Source organism: Saccoglossus kowalevskii, chromosome 6, assembly GCF_978046115.1.
Source record: "Saccoglossus kowalevskii chromosome 6, keSacKowa6.1, whole genome shotgun sequence".
In the NCBI taxonomy this organism is placed as follows: domain Eukaryota; kingdom Metazoa; phylum Hemichordata; class Enteropneusta; family Harrimaniidae; genus Saccoglossus; species Saccoglossus kowalevskii.
Genome location: NC_140646.1, coordinates 20816280 through 20838295, shown reverse-complemented (window position 1 = coordinate 20838295; position 22016 = coordinate 20816280). Strand labels below are relative to the sequence as shown.

Genomic DNA, 22016 nt, shown 5'->3' with positions numbered 1-22016 from the left:
ATATGATTATCACCTCAAATTCGAACCCCCCACGGACAGAAGAACAAACAGACCTCGTAACAACATCCTCTGGTTTAACCCTCCCTTCAGTAAAAATGTCACTAACAGCGTCGGGAGAAGATTCCTCACCCTGGTTGATAAGTGTTTCCAACAGGGAAACAAACTCAGGAAAATTTTCAGCCGTAACACCATCAAATTGAGCTACAGTTGTACGAATAACGTGAAGCAAATAATCTGCAATCAAAACAAACAACAGCTTACAGCGGCCAACACCAATACACCCAGTACCGAGATCAACAGATTATGTAACTGCCGTAAGAAATCTGAATGCCCCTTAGACGGAAATTGTTTACAATCGGCCTTGGTTTACCAAGCTAATATCAGACGGCAAGACAACAACAAGTGTGAAACATATGTGGGACTAACAGGAAATGAATTTAAAACCCGGTACAGAAACCACACAGCATCGCTACGCAACCAATCATTGAGAAACGCAACAGAGCTCAGTAAATACGCTTGGTCATTAAAAGACAATAACATCGATTACGACATCAAATGGAGAGTGTTATCGCGTGCTGCACCATACAATACTTCAAGCAAACGTTGCAACTTATGTATTAGAGAGAAATATATTATAATTTTCCAACCACATTACTGTAGTTTAAATAAAAGAAATGAGCTTTTTTCTTCCTGTAGACACATAGCCAAATCGTTGCTATGCAACAACTAGTTTTAATATCGTAAACACACTCCATTGTTATGCAAATGTGTAGCGCTTATAACGTAGTCTGTTTCGGTGGTTTATTTAATAAAGTCTTAACTCCTGATGAGTGAGATACTCCATGTACCTTACGAAACAGTACTGTAGAGTGAACTTTACTCATGTAGTCGTGTCTTAATTTCTCTGTCCACGTATGTAAATCTGCTCTACAAACTCATCGTTTAGTATCGAGCACTCTCACCTGGAATAATCGACTACCTTCCTATATATATATATATATATATAGCCTGCATAGAAATGTATATTGGTTAGAATTGGGCCACAGACTAGATTAGTTCGGATGAACTACCTCTGTGGTCCACACCAAGAAATTATTATTATTATTACTATTATAAGATTATTAGAATTGTTATTATTATTGGTGAAATAACAAAATAAATAAGAAAAAAATAAAAATAAATAACACCGGATTTTGATTTTGGTACACATTATGTATAATAAATATGTATATAATTGTTAACAGTCACAATTTAATCATAATTCGAATCTATATGTTTGTGACGTGCCTGTAATTGATATTGTAAATACATAAGAACACAATATATGGCTCACTCTAATCACATCCCTCGATTGGGTCGCATATTAAGACCGACTAACGAAATCTGAGCTTTTCGAATTTATTTATTTCATTCTGTCTAAATAAACACAGGAGCTTCGGGGTTGTCACATGATACAGTACCCGGACAAAATAAAAATATTTATTTGGAATTCACTGACGCATAGTAACTGACATAAGTCGGCTGAGGGGGGTCATTCTTTTAAAAAAAATGTACCATAGCCCATTCTTCGAGCAGGTGTGCGATCTTTCACTGTTAATGCCCACTGGTTATGGAGTGATGACGTCAGAAAGGGCTAGTGAAATGCAATCACATGTTAGCATTGTCGCATGTGGGAAAGAGTTTAGGCGTTATGTTTGAAAATTGACACTCAATTCCCAATCTGTGCCCATGCCGTAATAGACACATATTAGTAATCTCAAAAAAGCGGTGACAAAACATGCGTGATTTGAATGACCCATTCAGATAGTTACATTGCCTTAAACTATAACTGTAAACAGACAATAACACTTGAAGATTAAGGATCAATTGTTGTGAGATACAGTTCTAGTGTTGGATTTTAATCTGTTTTGCAGTTAACAAAAAAAAAAATAACCAAGTAGTCATACTTCTTCGAGCCGACGCCCAGTCAGCATCATGGTGTACAAGGCCCTTATTTTTGGAGTGTTTTTCAACGCTGTTCATATGACGTGGAGTGTATGTGGTAAGTAATTCTGGTTTCAAAATTGGCAGTTGTTTGTGATCAGTGTGTTAGTACAATATTACGCGCCTGTTGCCATTACGACTACGACTGGATATTTATATTTGGTAAATGAACCGCTAATATTATGGTCTGAACCATCGACACACGAAGATGATGGTGGCCATATTTTGAAACCCAATTACTATTATGACCTGAACCAAAAAAAAAACAAACAAATACGCTTAACATTTGGGTTTGTACATATTCGTCATAATGGTAATGTAATGTCCAATTATTATAGATATTAAAATCAATGTGAATTCTGTCGCTTTTTACCGAATCTAGACGACCACTGGACATTGGTTTTTAAGGGAGTGAGTGGAATCGGCGGCGATATGCACAGTCTATGGCTTGGCGAAAGTACCCTGAACGAGGATAACCCGGATGCGAAACTGTTGGACGATTCATATCCACAACATTTTAAGAGTAGTTTAGTTGAAAGATGGGGTGAGCTGAACATTCAGCAGGTATGTCAAACTGATTACCTGTCACGAATAGTAATGACCAAATCGAAAAAGTGTATATGACCATGATGATAACACGTCAAGTACTGTGAATTAATGTTGCAAAGAAGTCGCATCTATGTTCTGTGACAGAATCATAATTCTGATATATTTATAAAAAAAATGTATGCAGTTGATGCATCCCTTACATCGTTCGTACTCCGCATATACCCCACCCCAGCAAACATATTAGGGTATATTATTCAAATATACAATATAATTCCACAGATAAACTCATATTACATATATTCACTCCCTGCATGTATTTGTAGGTAAAGGTTTCATTGTACACAGCTGGTGAGGAGGTGACATATTTTATTTTCGATGGTACCGGAAGTGACAAACACAACTGGTTTTCTCAAGAACGATTAGTGGATAGTCCATACAGTGATCTGACAAGTACTACAGTTACTAACTACTTTTCCATTGAAGGGTAGGATATGTTTACTTTATATATTACTGTATTATATACATATAAATTGGTAAATCATTATGAGTATTGTATCCTGTGTATGTGGATATACTGCAACAATCGTTATAATATCATTGTTATTTTTCAGATGTAGTTATTAGGACTCGCCAAACTGTTCTGTTGAAACTGATTCTTTAAAATAGGACAGTGAGGTGATTCTGTTCGACTCGCAATATTTGGTGTAATTATTAGGCGTCGTTGTTACAGTGTATTCTTTCTTCATGCTGTTGTTGTTGTTGTTGTTAAATAAATCCTTCTCGCTGTGTTATATAAACCAGACTCGCGTTTTTTATTCATCGTCTTTACTGCCTAATCTAATATACCTTTACTTTATTCCAGTCACACTGAAGTCGGCCGCACGTTTTTCATAAACGGGCAGTATGGGGGATGCCACCTCGACTATGGTTGGTTAGTTGTACGTACAGCAGAAGAGGCTTGTGATTGGGATGAGACCGGGCAACCAGAGTCGGGGTTTCCAACTTTTCTGTACTCTGAGCTAAAACCATTCGGAAATACGTGGAACGATGGTGAGTTATTAGTGAATTATTTTTGTGTGGCATACCTGGCGGGGTTTAACATGTTGAGAGTTTCTTTTTGAAAAAAAATGATGGAAAATTGTATGAATGGAACTAAATTAAGCAATCATGCACTGCCGTTTTATAACAAGTATCAGACATATTGGTTTTAGTAAAACTACCAACTGTGGGAACTTTGAATTGTGTTTGTGTGGGAATTGATGCCCATGTTGCCTAGTAACGGCAAGTTACTTTGAACTGCATTTACAAAACGCTTGGAGCGGGCTCACGCTATTGTGGTTACGCATACACGATAATGTCAAAACAACACTCATGTTTAGCACTTGAGGGACGGTTGAATAAATTCACACCAAGACATGTGTACGTGGATTTGGAACCTATTTCAACCTTATTTTCCACGAGATAATGAATTCGAGTCATGCATATCTGATCAAAATGAGCGTTGGAAAGTTAAGACAGTATAACCATACGACTTTATCATTTGTACTGTCCGCCACTTTTAACTGATGAAATTCCACCCTTTTCTTTATGTTGCGTAGTTTGAGAAAGTGGTTGAATATTATCGAACAATACATTGTTTATAGCCGCTGGAGGGTTACTCCAAAGTGTACAAAGGGGAATATATTCCACTTTACGATTCATTTGTATATCCCGGAGAGTCTAGAAACTGATGCATACGCACGTGTACATAGTTACCGTGTATATACATACGAGTCTTTGAATATATAAATTTGGAAGGGTGGAAGGAAGTGGTGTTAACACTGGCGTTGTGTTCGGGAAACTTTGCCTCGCTTGGCTGATAACACTTACACGCATGTAGAGATACCAGATTCGGCCCACATTAGTTCGTTACAGATAGTCCGGCTTCATTCATGCAAACCGTCAGCTGAGGTCACACATTGCTGCTCACTTCTCTACTCCGTGTTTTATAAAGTCTTACAAAGCTCTCTCATAAGACTCTAAGGCGTGACACAGGAAACATGCGATCTACCAATCGCTGCAGTCGTTGGCACGATCACGTGATTACCAGGGATGTGTTTCACGGTTAAAGTTTTGCGAAGTTGCCACTACTAAAAAAACAATTAGTACACAAACTTTATACAATTCCGGTAATAAAAATTATAATGTCTACCCTTAACATGCAAGTTGTTGATTCTAAACATTACTGCAACGAGGTGTGTACCTGATGTAATCGATAACAGAAGGATGGAAGGAATAAATGCATGAGATCGCTAAATATTAATGAAATGAATTTTTGTAGTACAGTTATCATCTGCATACTAATGACGTGTTTCCTTATATTGTCTCCAAGATTCTCCTGGTCTTGCGGATATATTCGCGATATTTATAAAGTCGCCAGGTAAGTAAATTACATTTGGAAGTTTATTTGTTTGGAAATTGGTATCTGCAGTTCAACTAGAGTTGACAATTCCTCATGGAATGTATCCTTACAATAGTTGGAGGTTGCGTTATCTACTGATACCGTTGAGTTCACAATGCCTTACACAATATATGTCAGCCTCTCAGTGTAGTATGTGTATTATTCTGTAGATATAGAGCACCCATGTGATCCAGCCACATACACGGAAATTGACAACCCATTTCGCAGTGTATCTTTCCTATCCAGTCATTTTGAATCTGAGGATGAGTATGTATGCGATGCTGAGTTGAATAAAGGGTGGTATAAATTTAGTAGTGTGGCCGGCAATGATATACCAACTTCGTGTGTGCCAACTGGACACTGTGGGACGCAGTTTCCAGCATGGATCAATGATGTCATACCTGATGTTAATGACTGTAAAGATGTGACACTGTGCATAAATGAAGGTGGGTATATTATAATAGTAATTCTTAGCTAATTCACACTTATATTCTATCTACAGTTATACAACGACGAACGTTATTGCGTGCCCATCGCGCATCCGGAAATACTTGTAACGTTACCTTTGACTTTATTTGTGTTTGATATTTGCCGCAATGTCATCTACGGGCTACAAGTCTCACGTGCTTCGTAGGCAACGAACAATGCAACATCTATGACGCGCTTGCCTATCAAACGCGACTCCCCCTAGTCATTATGTACAAGAAATCGCCACGCTATGTTGTCCTCTGTAATTATAAGTTGTGGTGATTATCTGACGACTTGTATTATTCCCATTGTAGATAGAATGACTTTTAAGATTGATCCACAGATGACAAACCACTGTGTATAATTCATTTGTGGCAATCACATGAAAGTAATAGTGTTTTTTGTGGTTATTTAATTTAAAAACACTAGAGAATGGGGATGGGTAACTGAGGTCTGTACATTACTAGGCTTATAGCTGCGTATGTTAACACAGCCGTATAATACTATAGTATCACTGTACTGTTGTGTGTACTTGATTTTTGCTTTGAAAATGAACGAATACATTGAGATACAATTATCGTTCACTTCACCCAAAGAAATTGCTCTATCACCGCTTAGCTTTCTTAACATTTTGCATAGATAAGAACGTCGTATGCCTTCGGTGTTTAGAACAATTTAATAATTGTTTCCATAGTGATGGCAAAATGACGTCCGCCAAAATATTACAATAACATTTTCAACTTGCATTGCGATCAGCAAAAAATATTATTTAGTTTACACTGTGATTAAAAGCGATGTTATAAAGTTTGCGGTTAAGCAAAGATGTAATACTTGGTTCTTATTCTAGGCGCAGACAACTGTTGTGATCGCGCAATAAGTATTGACGTGATGAACTGTGGTGATTTCAACGTCTACTATCTCGAACCGTTAGATGGTTGTCCAGCGGCATATTGTGCAGGTACAAGTCCAAGTTGTAAAACACTATGGTCACAATTTTAATATGAAACATATGACCGTCACGCCGACGTGCTTCTATATCATGATAGTACCAGTTTACTAGGAATACTATCTAGATTTTCCGTCAAAAATCACAATAAAATGCGTGAGCCTCACTTGGCAATGTCAGTCTACTATTATAAGAGTTTCCCACCCCGGTTCACAATGGATAGTTACTATGAGGCAATGTGTGAAGCAGAGAATATACCATGGTTATTTTTTTCGAAAACAGCATTATTGTTTGTTTATTTTCAACGAAAAAAGTAGTTACAGGTCAACATTCTGCATCAATGCAGTATTGTCATGAAATGAACATGCTATTAATCTTACAACAGCTTCAAGTACCCGCCGATGATTCTCCCTCACTAAATGCATTATTTTTGTTACGCCACATATTATAGGAGATCTGGAGCCATGCCCACCGGGTCAACGGTCATCGAATGGACTCCAGCCTGGCTGCTCGAGTAAGTGACTACTTTGATTTGCCACATAAATTATGTAAGCCAGTATTGCTAGTTCGTTGATGGTAACGTAGTAATACAGAGGCGGCGGCACCAAATTTTGCATGAGGGGCGAGATCTGCTCACCAGCCTTGCGCCGAATGCGCGACCTTACTAGGGGGTCCGGGGGCATGCTGCTGCTTAAAAATTTTGAAATCTAAACTCTCTGAAACGCTATTTCCTGCATCTTGAGGGGCAAATTTTGCTGACACAAAGGGTTTCAGCTTGATTTTGGTGAGGCGACCCCCAACATTCTTTACGAGGGCGATCGCCCCCTCTCCCCTCCGTGCCGCCGAAACTGCAATAATCGCAGTCGTTGAACGCAGCTTGCCACGAATGCCAATAATACGAACTCGTTTGATGTCTTTTCCGTTATGTTCAATAGACAACTACCCGAGAATGGAAGGAGATCCGACAATCGAAGCATTTTATGATGAGATCAATAACTACGCGTATTTAGTATGCTCTATAAATTACGAGAGAGATTCATCGATACTATACACTGTACAGTGGCTTGTAAACAATGAAGTCGTCAAGGAAACCATATTGTCAGATGGTCATACAGATGATATCATTGATGAAAATTCATATACACTTGGTTCTCATGTGAGTAATGATTAACAGAAATGATAAGTTCTTAAGATGAGGGGGGAGGGGAATATTTTGATGGTGCAAGTCATCGTGATGATTGTTGTAATAAGTAGTAAGGACGGTGATTATCATGAACTTGTGTTTTTGGTTCCAGGTCAAATGTCGTGTCAGCTGCAAGTACAGAGGTTCTGACATTGATAGCCCCACAAAAGAAAGTCACGAACAAACCATTGAAATAGCGGTAAGCTTTCGCTGGTGACTGCGTATACGAACCTTGAATGAACTACTATTATCTCATTCGGTGTTGGAAAAAAAATGCAAATGTTGCGTTGTTTATGGGATTGCATTTTCTATCGCATTTTTCGTCGTTGTTAAATATTGTCCTTTAAAATTGAATTTAGAAAACCATAGCAGCAAAGAATGGATAAATTATAAACTATAACACATGACTTCATCATACAAACGTGAATTTTCTGGTGGCGGGAATTTCAGTTTTCATAAGACTTCGCGGTCATCGTCATAGCAAACATCTCGTAGTCGGCCCGAGAGAGCTGAGTATTCAGAAATGACCGAGGAAAATACTGCCAACCTCCATGACCATCGTCTTTATGACCTTATTTCTCTTCAATGGTTACAACATTTACAGTTTGAGTTATGGAATTCCCCTCGAGCGAACAGAATCGGAGAGGAGTCCAAAGTGCACGTCACAAAAACCCAGTTCGCTAAAGCAAATAACAAGAATTGAATTTCTGGTATTTTGTCATAAACCTTATACTATCCGCCATATTCACAGTCCTTACAACCTAATGTCACCTATATGCCACCATGGTTTACCGGGCTCTTTGTAAATTGACGTTTTCCTTCATTCAAAAAGTGTTTTACGCTCTGTCTTTCCCCAACAGGTTGTTCCGCGAAGTATCACTGTCAGTGAAGCCCAACAACTCCCAAGCCACGTGTTCGTGCGAGCATCAGTGCCGATGTCGTGTACAATAAGAGTGAAGGCACAAAGAGGTTGGCGACTTGTTTAACGTACACTATAACTACGAACAGTCTGGTCCGTATTTGATTCAATTTACGGTCAATTTAGTTCTAATTTTTTGTACAAAATATTGCCCCGTTCTAATTTTGTCTCGCCTATCGTATTATGATTTTGTCATTTCAGTAATTCAAGGTCGATCTGAAGTGGTTTTCAGTTCATGTCTGCTACACATCGAATACGACACTTTTGACCGTTTATTAAACGTCAAAATAGACGCAGTGCGTGATTTCCAACAAGACGGCGACCAGTATTTAACGGTGTATTTTGAGCCCACTGGTGACTGTTCCGTGAATGTTGAACCCGGATATAGAGAAACCACCTCAGTAAACATTGTCTTGTTAATTTGTATTTGCATACACGTGTTTGTTATTTGGAAGGGGATAATGCGCTATTACATGGAAATGTTGTAAATAGTATATATTACGGCACTTCAAGCCAAATTCAAATTTGTCAATACTGTGCCTGTTACTGCGCATGCACATATATGCGATGCATACGTAATGAAAAACTATTATCACTCTGGAAACTCCATTTTTTAATGTCATTTTTTGGTAATGTTTTCACAATATTGGGATTCATAACAATAATATTGTTGTTGGTGTGCTGATGGCATGAACTCATATTAACGAAAGTGTGACAAACAGTATCGTGGTTGTCGCGTTTTTTATCAGTGATAATCTCTATATATTTATGTTTAGGTCGAAGTACATGATAAAGACACCGCTCGTTGTACAAGTAATGGTGATCCACATTTCGTGACGTATGATGGAACGTAAGTAGTAATTCGTGTTTCGTGACTATTATGCAAATGTTCGAATGTCTTATCTATGAATGACGCCATTTTTCTTTACTGGAATCTGAAATATTTCGTGCTTTCCTGCCCAATCAATAGTGTGTTTGTATGTGAGGTCATGGTCAAAATGAATAATTGACTAGTCACGCTTAGAATAGTTGTGTTTTCTTCATGAATTTCTGTTAAAAAACGTAAATCGTGGAAACAGATCACAAGCCGGTCTGAGTATAATTCTCTCCTCCACAATATTGATTGACACTCAAATTCAGCGAGACTTATTCAGAATTCAATTATACTTACTATACAGAAAATATGACTGTTATATGGCTGGAGATTTTGTATTGCATAGAAGTACTAGCCGGAATTTTGAGGTGAGTGGATTTTTATTGGAGAGTACGCAATTATGTCATAGTTTGCATTCTCCTAATGTGCAGCAGGAATGTATGTCGTGTAAGCGCATCAAAAAAAACTGCACATTGTTTGTTCTGCAAGAATGGTTGACGGGTGCAACCGAGAGATGATGAGCTGCTATGTAGATATTCATATAGTCAGATAACCGTATTTACAATTCAAAAACGCGTGCATAAATACAGACAAATAGAAAAAAAGTTAAAATACTTATTATGCATACAATCACCCCGTCGCCAACCGAATCATTGCGCCACTTCAACACTCCACATATCGAAAAAGGAGGTACCTCCTGATTATCCCCAGTAGAATTATAGCTTCTCCACATTTATCAACCACATCTTATGATGTGTTGCATATTAAAACATATCTGTGTATGCGTTACATTTTAGGTTCATACACGGACCTGGCAATGCTGGGCCGTTTACTGCAACTGTGGAGTTGCTATACGGGAAGACAATGAAGTCGTAAGGATTTCTATGTGTGACGGAGTTTGGGGTGAAACGGCTCCTCAATTGGAGAGAATTATAGGTGACTCCCCAAGAATGCAAATATTACGAGACGAGAGTGGTAAACGTTTTACAGTAAGTGATGAAGTGACAACTCATTCATGGAGACTCTCATTTTATCTTCGTATGTCGGGACCTTATTTTTGAATGCGTGTAAATGTCGGCGGAGTAACTGGATATGACCGTCAGCGCACGACATGACTTGTCGACATCACATTAAAGTAATGTGTATGATGAAGGTAAAACTGACCAACGTACATATGTGGTAGTATCTTTCAAGGATGGGAAAAGCTGCCAGTACAGTATTGTAAATTGACCGCATTCATTTCTGACGAATTTGCGAAGTATATCGAATATTTTCTCTCCATGGCGAAACACAATTGGAAGGACATTAATATTCATGATTAATATTCTGTCCTCTGCTGCTTGTCACATGTGAATCACAGTTATCATAATTTTATTGGCATATTCATAAATGAAAAATAATGAATGAATTATGTTAATGGCGTAAGTGAAACAATAACACTAATAAACGATTAGTGTTCAGAAAAAAAAATCAGCGTGTATATTTGGTAATGGTTTCGTGACTTGCAACTACTAGCTTCAACTGTGTATGGAAACTCTCCTCGGCCGCAAGATCACAACTTCAATACATACATATCCAAATACTTTGCTAAACAGTATTCGACGATGTTTGTGTTTTCGCTAAACTCAGAGTACTGAAACATCGTGTCACTTGACCTCGACCATGATCTTCTCTAGTAAAGTGTGAATCAACCAACAGTTTACGGTGCCTCAATGCAATATGCATTAATGAATATTTATTAGCCTTGGATTTCAGTCAGAATAAACCTGTTGGATTTCGTATTGATTGTCATTTTAAGTGTTATTGATATTTATAGCATAATTAAATCAGCCCAACTAAATTCTAAATATTTGCTAACTTGGTGTTAATGTTTGACGTTATGTAGGTACAGACGCCGTCTGGTAGTACGGTCACCATCGACGTCGAATCATGGGGTATGAATGTGCAGATTGTTGTTCCAAGTGACGATATAGAAAATACGCTAGGACTGTGCGGAATATTTGATGTTGACCGGAGCAATGATTATACAATGGTTAATGGCGAACGCCTCGACTATACCGTTGTTGGAAGACGACCCGATGAATTTTGTTCCAGTTGGAAGTGAGCTCCTTTGTGTGAATATTATTTACTACTTTTAAAGCGGGAGAGTCGTCACCTGCGCATGCGTAAGATGGCCATTGCGTGTCATTGTCTACCCATGAGCCTTTGTGTTTTTAGCGTGTGTTGTTATCGTCGCTTGGGACTTAATTCCCGCGCGTGCTCAGGTGACGACCCCCCCCCCCCGCTTTAACGTTTGATTTCACTGACAGCCAGAGTGCAATATAACAAGAAAACAACTGACGATGTGAAGCTGACAATTCATTTCGCACAAGATCAAATCAGCCGTTTCAAAGCCGATCATATGATCGCTGCTGGTAAAAAAGTGCAAGATTACAGCGAGAAATTGATACTTTCTAGAACTTTTTGGTGAAAATTGTTTATTACATCTCTTTATTTGAGAGGAAAACATATCTCGCCTTTTTTTGACAAGAATACAAATTCCCGCAAATGTGAAGTTGTGAAAATTCTCGCGAGAAAGAATCAGTTATTACTTTAACTTAGTACATTTTTCCAATAGTGTATGGATATGTCCCTTTATATATCCTGTTGGTATATCACGGGCATTTGTTATTATTTGTTACCAACTATATAGCAGAATTAAAGAAAACTTAGAAAGAACTCCCGTGTGCTGAAGGTTTTGGGGGCATGAAATACAAATACTATAATATTAAAAACACATTTTCAATACACATAAAGCAAATATTTGGTTTATTGCATGCAAAATCATTGAAATATGTCTTATTTTCACCATAGACCTGTGACAGTCCTTGTCATGTATATTTACAGTAACCACATGTGCCTTATAATAGAGCAAATACAGTATTGAACAATAAAACTGCAACCGATAATTAGGATTGGCTCCAAGTAACTATGGTTTAACAATTATAAATATTTAATGAAATAATGACTATATATGATAGTCATATATCTTCTCAGACAACACAATTATAGCACCGGCTGCATGTCCCAATTTGCAACAGTACTTGTTACATTACAGTTATACATATTAAGAAACACATATGAAACTAATAATAGGTAATTAGTTGATGCATGGATTTCAACCCTGGGGTAATCAGATTTGTGGATTATTTAGAAGCTCCTATGTACCTAGTTTCATTAAAATTTGATCAGTGGTACTCAAGATATCTGTGGAGCATCTATAAATTGGTTAATTTATGCAAATTAGGTAATTAGTAAGTACAAAATTTACCCCTAAACTGAGCATGTATATGGCTTATCCCTAAGTATCTACATGTGTATATACCAAGTTTTATTGAAATCTGATTAATGGTTCTTGACAAAAAGTGAAAATGCTTAATATTTAATTAATATGCTCAGATTTCAACCGAAACCCAATAAGGTCTGCACATTGTCCCAGAGCAACTATGTACCAAGTTTCATTGAAATCTTTCAATAGTACTTGAGATATAAGTGTTAATTATGCAAATTAGATAATTAATATAAATGGAATTCAACCAAAAACTAGTCAGGTCTGAACATTATCCCAGAGCATCTATGTAAAAAGTAAATTAATATATGTTGATTAGTACATGAAAAACAATTGAAAATGCCATACGTCGGTTAATTAATATGCAAATTAGTTAATTAATATGCATGGATTACATCCAACAACTTGTCCGGTCTGAACATTATCCCAGAGCAAGTTTCATTAATATCTGCTCAATAGTACATGAGAAACAAGTAAAAATGCTTGAAAATCAGTTAATTAATATGCAATTAGTAATTAATATGCAAAGACTTCAACCAAAAACTAATCAGGTCTGAGTATTAACCCAGAGCATCTAAGTACCAAGTTTCAATAAAATCTGATAATTGGTTCTTGAGATATCAGTGGAACAGTCACACACAGATGCACTTACCACAAAGACTCCCATTGTGTGCTTTGGGAGTCAAAAATGTAATGGGTCAAAAGAATGATGTAATCATGACGTCACCTCAAATATGTTTTATTTATAAGTATGTTTATAAATCTACTAGATTGAACCAAGGGGAGAGTTTATTCGAAAGCCTGCCAGATATTGTTGAATCAGACGATAGCCAGGAATCTATTAATGACGATGATGGTGATACTATGTGTGAATGTTTTGATGACGTGGTGTTGGAAGAATGTGGCGAAGGGACAGGTGTTCAACCACCGCCGGACGTATTCTCTCGTATGGATGTAACTACTGTCAACGTAGGTAGGCGATCGGCTATTACCGCTGAAAATCATGAAAACCAGCCAGTGAGGTAATTTCCATAATTTGAATATGACTCTTGAGCAACATTGTTCTGGTGTGATGTGGCTTTTTCGAACAAAGAGGATGAAAAAAAAAACATAGACCATGCCACGTGTGATATTATCTGGGCTGATTATTTATACTTGGTCACGTCGCTGTCTTGGGGTACATTTTATCATAAACTTCCTTATCTCTGTTTGAAAGGAGGAAAAAACGAGAGGTCATTACACCCGAAGCAACAATACAAGTATCAGTCAGCTGGCCAACTCGCAGTGGTATAACTCGCGATGAGGCCGAGAGTCGGTGTCGATCCGCAGTGTTGAGCTCTCCGGTGGCTGAATATTGTACGTCGGTACATAACGTGGACTTGTTTATCGGTGTGGATGGATGTGTTGAAGACATATCGGTAATTGATAAATTTATTGTCACACTCTAAACACTGATGGCGCTCTTACTTCCCTTTCAGTGAAACGGAAACGAGAACGTTGGATTTCCATTCACACCTCTTTTACTTCACAGCGACACGGTGTTCTATATACGAAGTATGTATTTTTCTGAATGAACAACATAACTTTATGTATAACAACAAGTTTTGAGGGTAGCTTCTGGCAAAGCAATGTGGAAAAGTCGATACTGCACACATTGTTAATACGTAATACACATGTTTTTTTCTCGCCAGTTGATTGATGGTTTTGACCTTGTATATATTGCGGTACGGGAGATGGAATATCACTGTGAATTTGAAGTTCTAAAGAACGTAACCTTGTATGAGAATGGTACGGTAGACTTATTACGTAACATTCAATAACGGCAGATAACGACACACGCCTTCAAGTTTGATTGACGCGATTGGGGCTATGTGCGCTAAATGCTGTGGTGAAGGCGTTAACATTTGCTGATCGCACAAAGACCGGCGATAATCTTTATCTTCTTTTTTTTTGCCAGGGTTTATGCATTCTGCATTCTAATGCTCTTCATCTAGTGTAGATAGCACGCGACATTTAACTGTCGTAGTAGCCACCTACACAGATTTCCATAATTCGCGACTTTAACGCAATGCCATTTACAAATTGTCAAAAACGAAAGACTGCAGATCAAAAAAAATGGCAAGCCAAGCATAGCATTCCCTTTACCCATTTACCTCACAGAGATACTTCGCCGCTGGAGGGCGCGATTTACATGAGTGGAGTATTCACTATGATGTGCACAGTGTTAGCAGTTACACGTCATTTTCGGTGTTTACGATTATTTCATTTCAGTGAATGGAACTTATGTGCCGCCATCTGTTTTGTATAATTCACTTTGCTATACACGATGTAGTGAACAGGGCAGATGCGAGAATGGATCATGCCATTGTATTGAAGGTAAGTTGCGTTTTATTTTCACAACTACGGCACCAGCGCTCGTAATTCTGTACACCGGCGAGTGAACACCTCATATAAGCCGGGGAAACTCGTCGTCGAAAGAGGTTGTGTTTTACAGGGACGTCTGCTGAAGTTTTACATTCTTTCGCCGTTTATACGAGAAAATAGTTGTCGCACCGCGTCCTGTTCGATATGGGACTCATAGCGACGTATACAACGCATGTAAAATACATTGTTTATTTACATGAAATTCGAACACGCGCTGCGCTACGACCACCGCGTTTTAACCAACTTGATGATTTCAAATGCTTTATGTAATTAGTTTCATCTTATCGCTATTCACGCACCTACTTACAGGATATGGCGGCGCTGACTGCTCTGTTGATCTGTCTCAACCTCCAAATGTGTTATTGGTAGAAGGCGACCGATATCATGGGCTGTGTGACGCACGCACCGAAGACTGTCAATTTCCTTCCCTAGTTGGGAATAATTTACTTGATTCCAATGATTCGTCATGCCATTACGCAATTACAGAGGTAAATGTGTAAGCAATTGGTTGGTTTATCATCACGGTATTCCTGAATTGTCGCGTTTTCATATCAGACAAATTTTATCAGTGATTCTGCCATGTGATTCCGAACCGTTTCTCAGTTATTCACTTCTGACGTCATTTTACCACATTTTAATTATAATTACCGCTAGACGCTACGCAATCTTCGTGTTTCTGGATGTACCATGCAAAATTTTAGCAATATTTTATGTTTAAATTAGTATTCATTTGACTGTTAGTCAACAGTGAACACCATTTTTGAAAAAGGATCCAAATATTAAGTCGGACTTTAAAACTAAAAGAAGATAACAGAAATACGTTAGTTATGATATATATTATTACGTGATGGCCTTACGCAATGTGTTACAGACATTCAGACATGCTTCTGTATAGCGACCATTAGTTTCTGAACTGTGTACAGCAGTCGGCTAAAACATTGTTGATCGCATTGCAGCATATCGATGGCGATTGGTCGGAAACTGCAGTTGGTAACTTACATGAAACCGAGACATTTTTTATGAGTTTCCGCGAAGTATATTGTCAATTTCCAGAATCTATTATAACCACTGCACACTCGGAAGAAAAGGGTACAACGTTCGCTACTGTGATTGTATACGTGAGCAACGACAGGGGAGCTACATTGAGTAATGGAATGGTATTGACAATGTATGATTCGATATGTATCGAATGTAATGACAATAGAATGTGTCGCCTTAAGGTAAGTTATATCATAATGGGGTCAAAGGTTAAATTATCACGGAGCTCTATTTATCCTCGCTCATTAATCATATGTCATTTTGGGATATTCATTTTAGCACGTGTATAACGTTTAGTCAAACCACATACTTTACCAAGATTGCTTCCAAGCATAACTGTGTGATTTTGACCCCTTCTCTTGTTCGACCAATGACAAGGTGGTTCTACCTCGTGCTGGCGCCTCGGTGATGTCACACACATGTGGTCAGTACACGACAACATGGCTTAATATAAGCAGTGTTTGGTTTACAAATCTCGTGGCTCTCTCGCGCTCTACGATATCTCTGCGGCCATGTGCGCCTATTGGATCATGTCGTCATTAGAAATCTAAGTACATGCCATCCTTTTTTTGTCAGAACAATGCGTGTGAAATTAATGGACATTGTTATTCATCTGGTGAGTACCATCCAAGTGACTCTACGATGCAGTGCATTCCTGACATATCTCAGGACACCTGGACTGATACGGATAGTAAGTAGATTATCAGAAACATATCCACAATATATGGCCATTTACACCTACATACACGTGTATGGCGTAATTTATGACAACAGATTCTATGATGTCATACTTTACCCATAGTCCTTTGCTTGAGAATCAAGATGGCTGACCACATAATACTGATGAAAAAGTTGAATATCTACAGAATGAAAAGTGATATAAAAAACTGTAAATCGCATTCTCCTACATTTGTGGGGCTTTTTCTTGCGGGGTCATGTTGTTGTTGGCTTGATGTTTCCTTTAAACTGGTGTAAATTCTTGTATATATTTTGTTTAGCTACTTTCAAATGTACACTACTATTACTTACGTTATGTTGCAAGTATTAAATGCTACAGCAGACAATGTCACGTGTTGTCAACAACATTTTTCTGATTTTTGTTTTGTTTTATCCAAAAGATACTTCGCTTGCCATTGGTTTGTCTATAGGCGGCTTCGTTATGGTGGTGGGAGCCACGGTTATTGCTGTATGGCGTTATAAGAAATCTAAGAATATGGTAATATAACGTATCTCCTGTGCTATTTCCTGTTCACTGTTTTAGGCGAGGTGGTTCGCTTGAAAAACAAAACAAAATCATATTAGTTACATACATACTCAAGACACTGCTACAAGATGTGCGTGTCCTTGTGTGAATTAAACAAGTTCAGAAAAGATGATAAACCAAATACGAGATGTTTGTTCTCTTCTTATTTGTTTTGTGTTGACAGACGCATTTCCAGAATACACTTCAGAAATACACATACCCATGAAGGAAGATGTATTGAATCTTATACGAACTCATCTACATACTTGGTAACTATTTTTTACTTCTTACTTGCAGGTTCAAGATACAGAATGAAATGAACTTCTTGCCCGCTGCCTCACAGTAGAAAAATCAATCAAACCATTAATTAGCATTACCTTAAAAAAAACTGTAATATAATTGTATATTTAGTTAGGACAAATTTGATCTGTCTGTTTATTATAACTGTGTCTTTCAAATATCTGACAATTTCAAAGATGAAGATCAAACGCAATTCTGTCATCTTCCGAACGCTCTCATAGTTTAGCATTGTTGCTCACTGATGTTTGAAAGTACCTTACATATCTTATATGATAATTTCCCAACTCATGCACTCATGCAATCGTATTCCACAGTTCTTAATAATATCAGTTAATAGTTGGAAATTAAAAATCTGACACATGCATAAATTACCGCAAGCTAACGTGAAATACCTGTCGCTGATTGTTCTTAAACTTGCAAGGTATTATATATGACGTAATCCTGTTCGGTATGGTCATGGTATATTTCTTGAATCACTTTCTAAAGATACACATATTTAGATACTAGTAATATTAACCTTGTTATTACACGAGATGTAGTTCACATATGCTCAGCATTCACAGATGATAATTACTCTCCGAGATTTAAAACATTTGTAGGCTAACACATTTCACATATCTGCTTCGCATCATGTAAACGCAAAAACTATGGCCGTTCTATAAACACCGTTTTCGAATCCCGATTATTCTTACGTACATGCGATGCGGAGAAATTTTTGAAATAATAGCTGCCAATCTCGAAATACGCCATTATCTCAATATATTTAGTGTATAACCTTATTATTTTACGCCTTCTATGGACTAAAACGGTGGAAAATCAGTCTGAATTTGTGTCTGTACAGTCTTGGGTTCTTGCGCCTGACAACACCGACACTCTGCTGTTGAACATTTTCACTGATTAATGTACGATTATATATCGTCAGTGATTCTCAACGAGTTTCGTCAAAGTGGCAGCATCATTTGTTCGTTACTACATGTTGTAATACTTTCTGAAGATATTCGTAACGTGACTTCACGAATACATTTGCTAGACAGTTTTTATAGTGAATGCATAAAAGAGCGGTTACGTATACGGTCTTATGGTTCGATCGTAAAAAATTGATAGCTCAGAATTTGTGTCAGTGGAGTTCACGCATGTCGTGTGTTCGATTATGAAAATTTAGAATATACTGACAGCGCCTAATGGCAAACGTTTTCTGAATGCAAAAACAGTATTACAGCCGACCTTTTGTTTTCAGTTTTCTTAAAAGTTAATGTACAATAATAAGACTATTAACAAAATACCGGAGTTTAGGTTCTCGTAAATCGTACGCTTCGGCATATATGCTTCGCAGCTATTTGCCTTATATTTTCATTGATCAGGTGGAGAGGCCAAGGGTCAAATAGAGTGCAATACTAGTAACTCGAATACAATTAAAAAAAATATTGTAGCGCTCATGGCTATAGGTTACAGAGGCGTATAACAATGGTGGTTATGCAGATATCAGATGAAATGTATAACATTACAGAACTCGTGCCATGAAAGCCCCTGTCTTTATTTAAAGAACAAACGCACGCCTTCACAGTATTTTCATTTCGGTTCCTAATTTTGTCAGTTGTTTTGCGTCATTCTGATTCTAAATGCGAGATCGTCAGAGTTTAACAACCGCCTGGGGTCACGTGACTACGTGACTGCCTTCTTCAACAGAAACGATCTTATTTAATGCAATTTCTATATCAAATTGTTCTCGTTGTAAATGCTATACATACAGTTCAAACTAAAAAGGCTAAACAACACCATCTTTACAAATTCACTGCCGTGCGCTGAGCTACATACAGTGACGTGAACTTGTGAAAGCAATGTCAAAAGAAACTACGTTGTAATTTGTAGTTACTGCGTTTTACATAAAAAAAATAGTTGCGAAACAGATATGTGCATATATAAACAGATATGTGGATATATAAACAGATATGTGAATATATAAACAGATATGTGAATATCAAATTGGTGACTCTGCAATATGAAATGTATTACACACACTAGTTTAATACAATTGATATTATTGAGTTACTTATCAAATACTGGTACAACGTAGACTAGTTGGTAAAAGTCATATTTCTTACTTAGTGATAGTAGATTAAGATTGATTTTTATTTTTTGTTATATTAACCGCCGTTAGATACTAGTAATAAAATTCAAAGGGCGGTGGTCGTCGCGCTGCGCATGTGCGACATTTGTGTTGGTAAACATTGATTTTCCCATAATCCAATGCGCTCTTCTAATGGAAATCACAAGTATGAGGTTTTACCTGGGCGCGACTTGCACTAATTACCGCCGGTGACTCCTTCGACACCTTCCAATCACCTAAAAAATACCTAACTAAAGCTTGGTAACGTCTCAGTCTGTGTTTGTTGATCTGCGCAACAGCCAAAGTCCGAGTCGCCATTTTCTTTATATGAGGCCCATATATCTCGCGCATGCGTGGCGCAACGACCGTGACTACCACCCTTTAACGATGCCCGTTTCGTGGTGAATAACTGACCTTTTTTAGGCATATATTTGCATTAGGGTTCATGTTGCATTGTGGGTATCAGTATTCATATATATTATCTATATACTATATTATAATTAACAAGAGTTTCCTGGAAAAAATAAAATGTGTTCTTGTTATGTAATAAGTGTTATTATCTAGTGTGTTTTAGTAAAAGTGTAAAGCATATTATGCAGTTCGTGTCTTATTTATACAGTTACTTGTATGATTATCATGGTGAGTTTCAATAACTTCGAAATATTGGACTAGACATCGTCTATGATCGTGAGACTGAAGTGCTGTGGACATGTTCCCAGGTAATGTCTTGACGTCATGGAAACAGCCAATCTGTGTTGACACAGAAGTCTGTACTGTGGTGCTGCGTAGTTATATAGCGATTCACCAGGCAAATCTTAAGTGTACTCTGAATGACTAAATTCCTGGCTACAATAATGGTGGCACGTATTCGTTATGAGCGACAATACAGCAATCACATATATCGGATTGTTGATTTTAACTGATATATCGCCAAAAAAAACAGAAACTATAATATGCCGCTACATAAACCATTATTATCATATCATATATTCCTATACCAATACTGAGTGTTTTTTTGCCCAGCTATATGGCCAGAAGTTCACAATTACATAAGATGGCGTCACGCATGATGACGCAGATTGATGGATGGTATTGTCTCTTAAATTCGGAGGGTTGTCATGTGTATATGTCCTCCAAACCGGTTATAAGTCCCAATCTGTAGATGTACTTTTTTGTGGTTCATTTCTACAGTTCGAATTTTGTTTACATGTGAGTTACTAGTATTCACATGGCCCTCCCTAATCTACGTTATAAAATGAATTATTTATACAATTTGAAATAGTTTAGGTGTATTCAGCAGCAAACCATTGTCGTCGTATGTGTTTACTGATTTTACGTAGCAATATTCGGTGATTATTGTGTATCAAATTTTGTCTTTTCTGATAAAGAAAAATCAATCTCGCAATGTGTTCACACGGCGCGGGGCGATAACACAATTGTAGAGCATTGCAATGAAATAAAATCCTCCAAAGTTTGTAACAGATTTATTCGAGATTGGAACTCGCAGGTATCCACATTGTCAAGCCCAATACGAAATGAACGACTGTTCATAATTTTTATTTATATTCACAGAGTGCAACGATGATTGGGATAGACATATAAATAATAGTCAATATTGAGCAACAATAAATCACCCATCGCTCGTGGCGCCCTACTAAACTCGTATGTGATCTACAATCCACGGCATATGTCGGTTGTTCTGTTATGATTAAAATTGTGTACTTATGCGATATTATAATGTTCGGTGATAACTTGATAGGCTCAACATCATGGTAGTGAGTCACCATGCTTTAGTACCATTAACAACTGGTTTTAGGGGCGTCGTCAAAAGATCGATGTCGGATAAAAAACTTAATTCCTTTAGTTTTTTTTCAAATCCCCCTACCCCCCACTGAAACTTAATTGATACATATGGTCATGGCGTCAGACTACATTCACCACTAAATACAAATTGATAATCGGACAGTGGTATTGCATAACAGTTGGTTGTCGGGTGGGTGTAAAAAGATTTTACATTTGACGCACAGATTTACACTCGAACCAAACCATTTTTCTGTTGTTTTTTTTCTTTTTCGGTTATTTCTGTCCATGATTGGATAGAAAAAAACGAACTACAAATACTTCAAGATTTTTTTGACTTCATTAAAAAATAAAATCGTTTTTGTAGGATGGAAACTTTTTGAGGTCAAAACCCCCCACCCCAAAACTAAAGGA

At 37.6% G+C, this 22016-nt stretch overlaps 1 protein-coding gene across 1 annotated transcript; it reads left to right on the top strand.

The window, feature by feature from the left end:
• The first annotated feature begins 1959 nt into the window (after positions 1 to 1959).
• LOC102807374 (von Willebrand factor D and EGF domain-containing protein-like) lies at positions 1960 to 20396 on the top strand. Its single transcript, XM_085500624.1, has 25 exons — positions 1960 to 2041; positions 2366 to 2547; positions 2856 to 3016; positions 3395 to 3582; positions 4904 to 4951; positions 5143 to 5418; positions 6288 to 6398; positions 6838 to 6900; positions 7322 to 7542; positions 7682 to 7768; positions 8430 to 8538; positions 8690 to 8889; positions 9265 to 9338; positions 9667 to 9730; positions 10160 to 10351; positions 11248 to 11462; positions 13461 to 13712; positions 13907 to 14108; positions 14382 to 14478; positions 14962 to 15066; positions 15424 to 15602; positions 16071 to 16334; positions 16729 to 16843; positions 17271 to 17368; positions 17693 to 20396. The coding sequence occupies exons 1-25, from the start codon at positions 1975 to 1977 to the stop codon at positions 17708 to 17710; spliced, it is 3588 nt and encodes a 1195-aa protein (XP_085356750.1). The 5' UTR covers positions 1960 to 1974; the 3' UTR covers positions 17711 to 20396.
• Positions 20397 to 22016: the final 1620 nt, after the last annotated feature.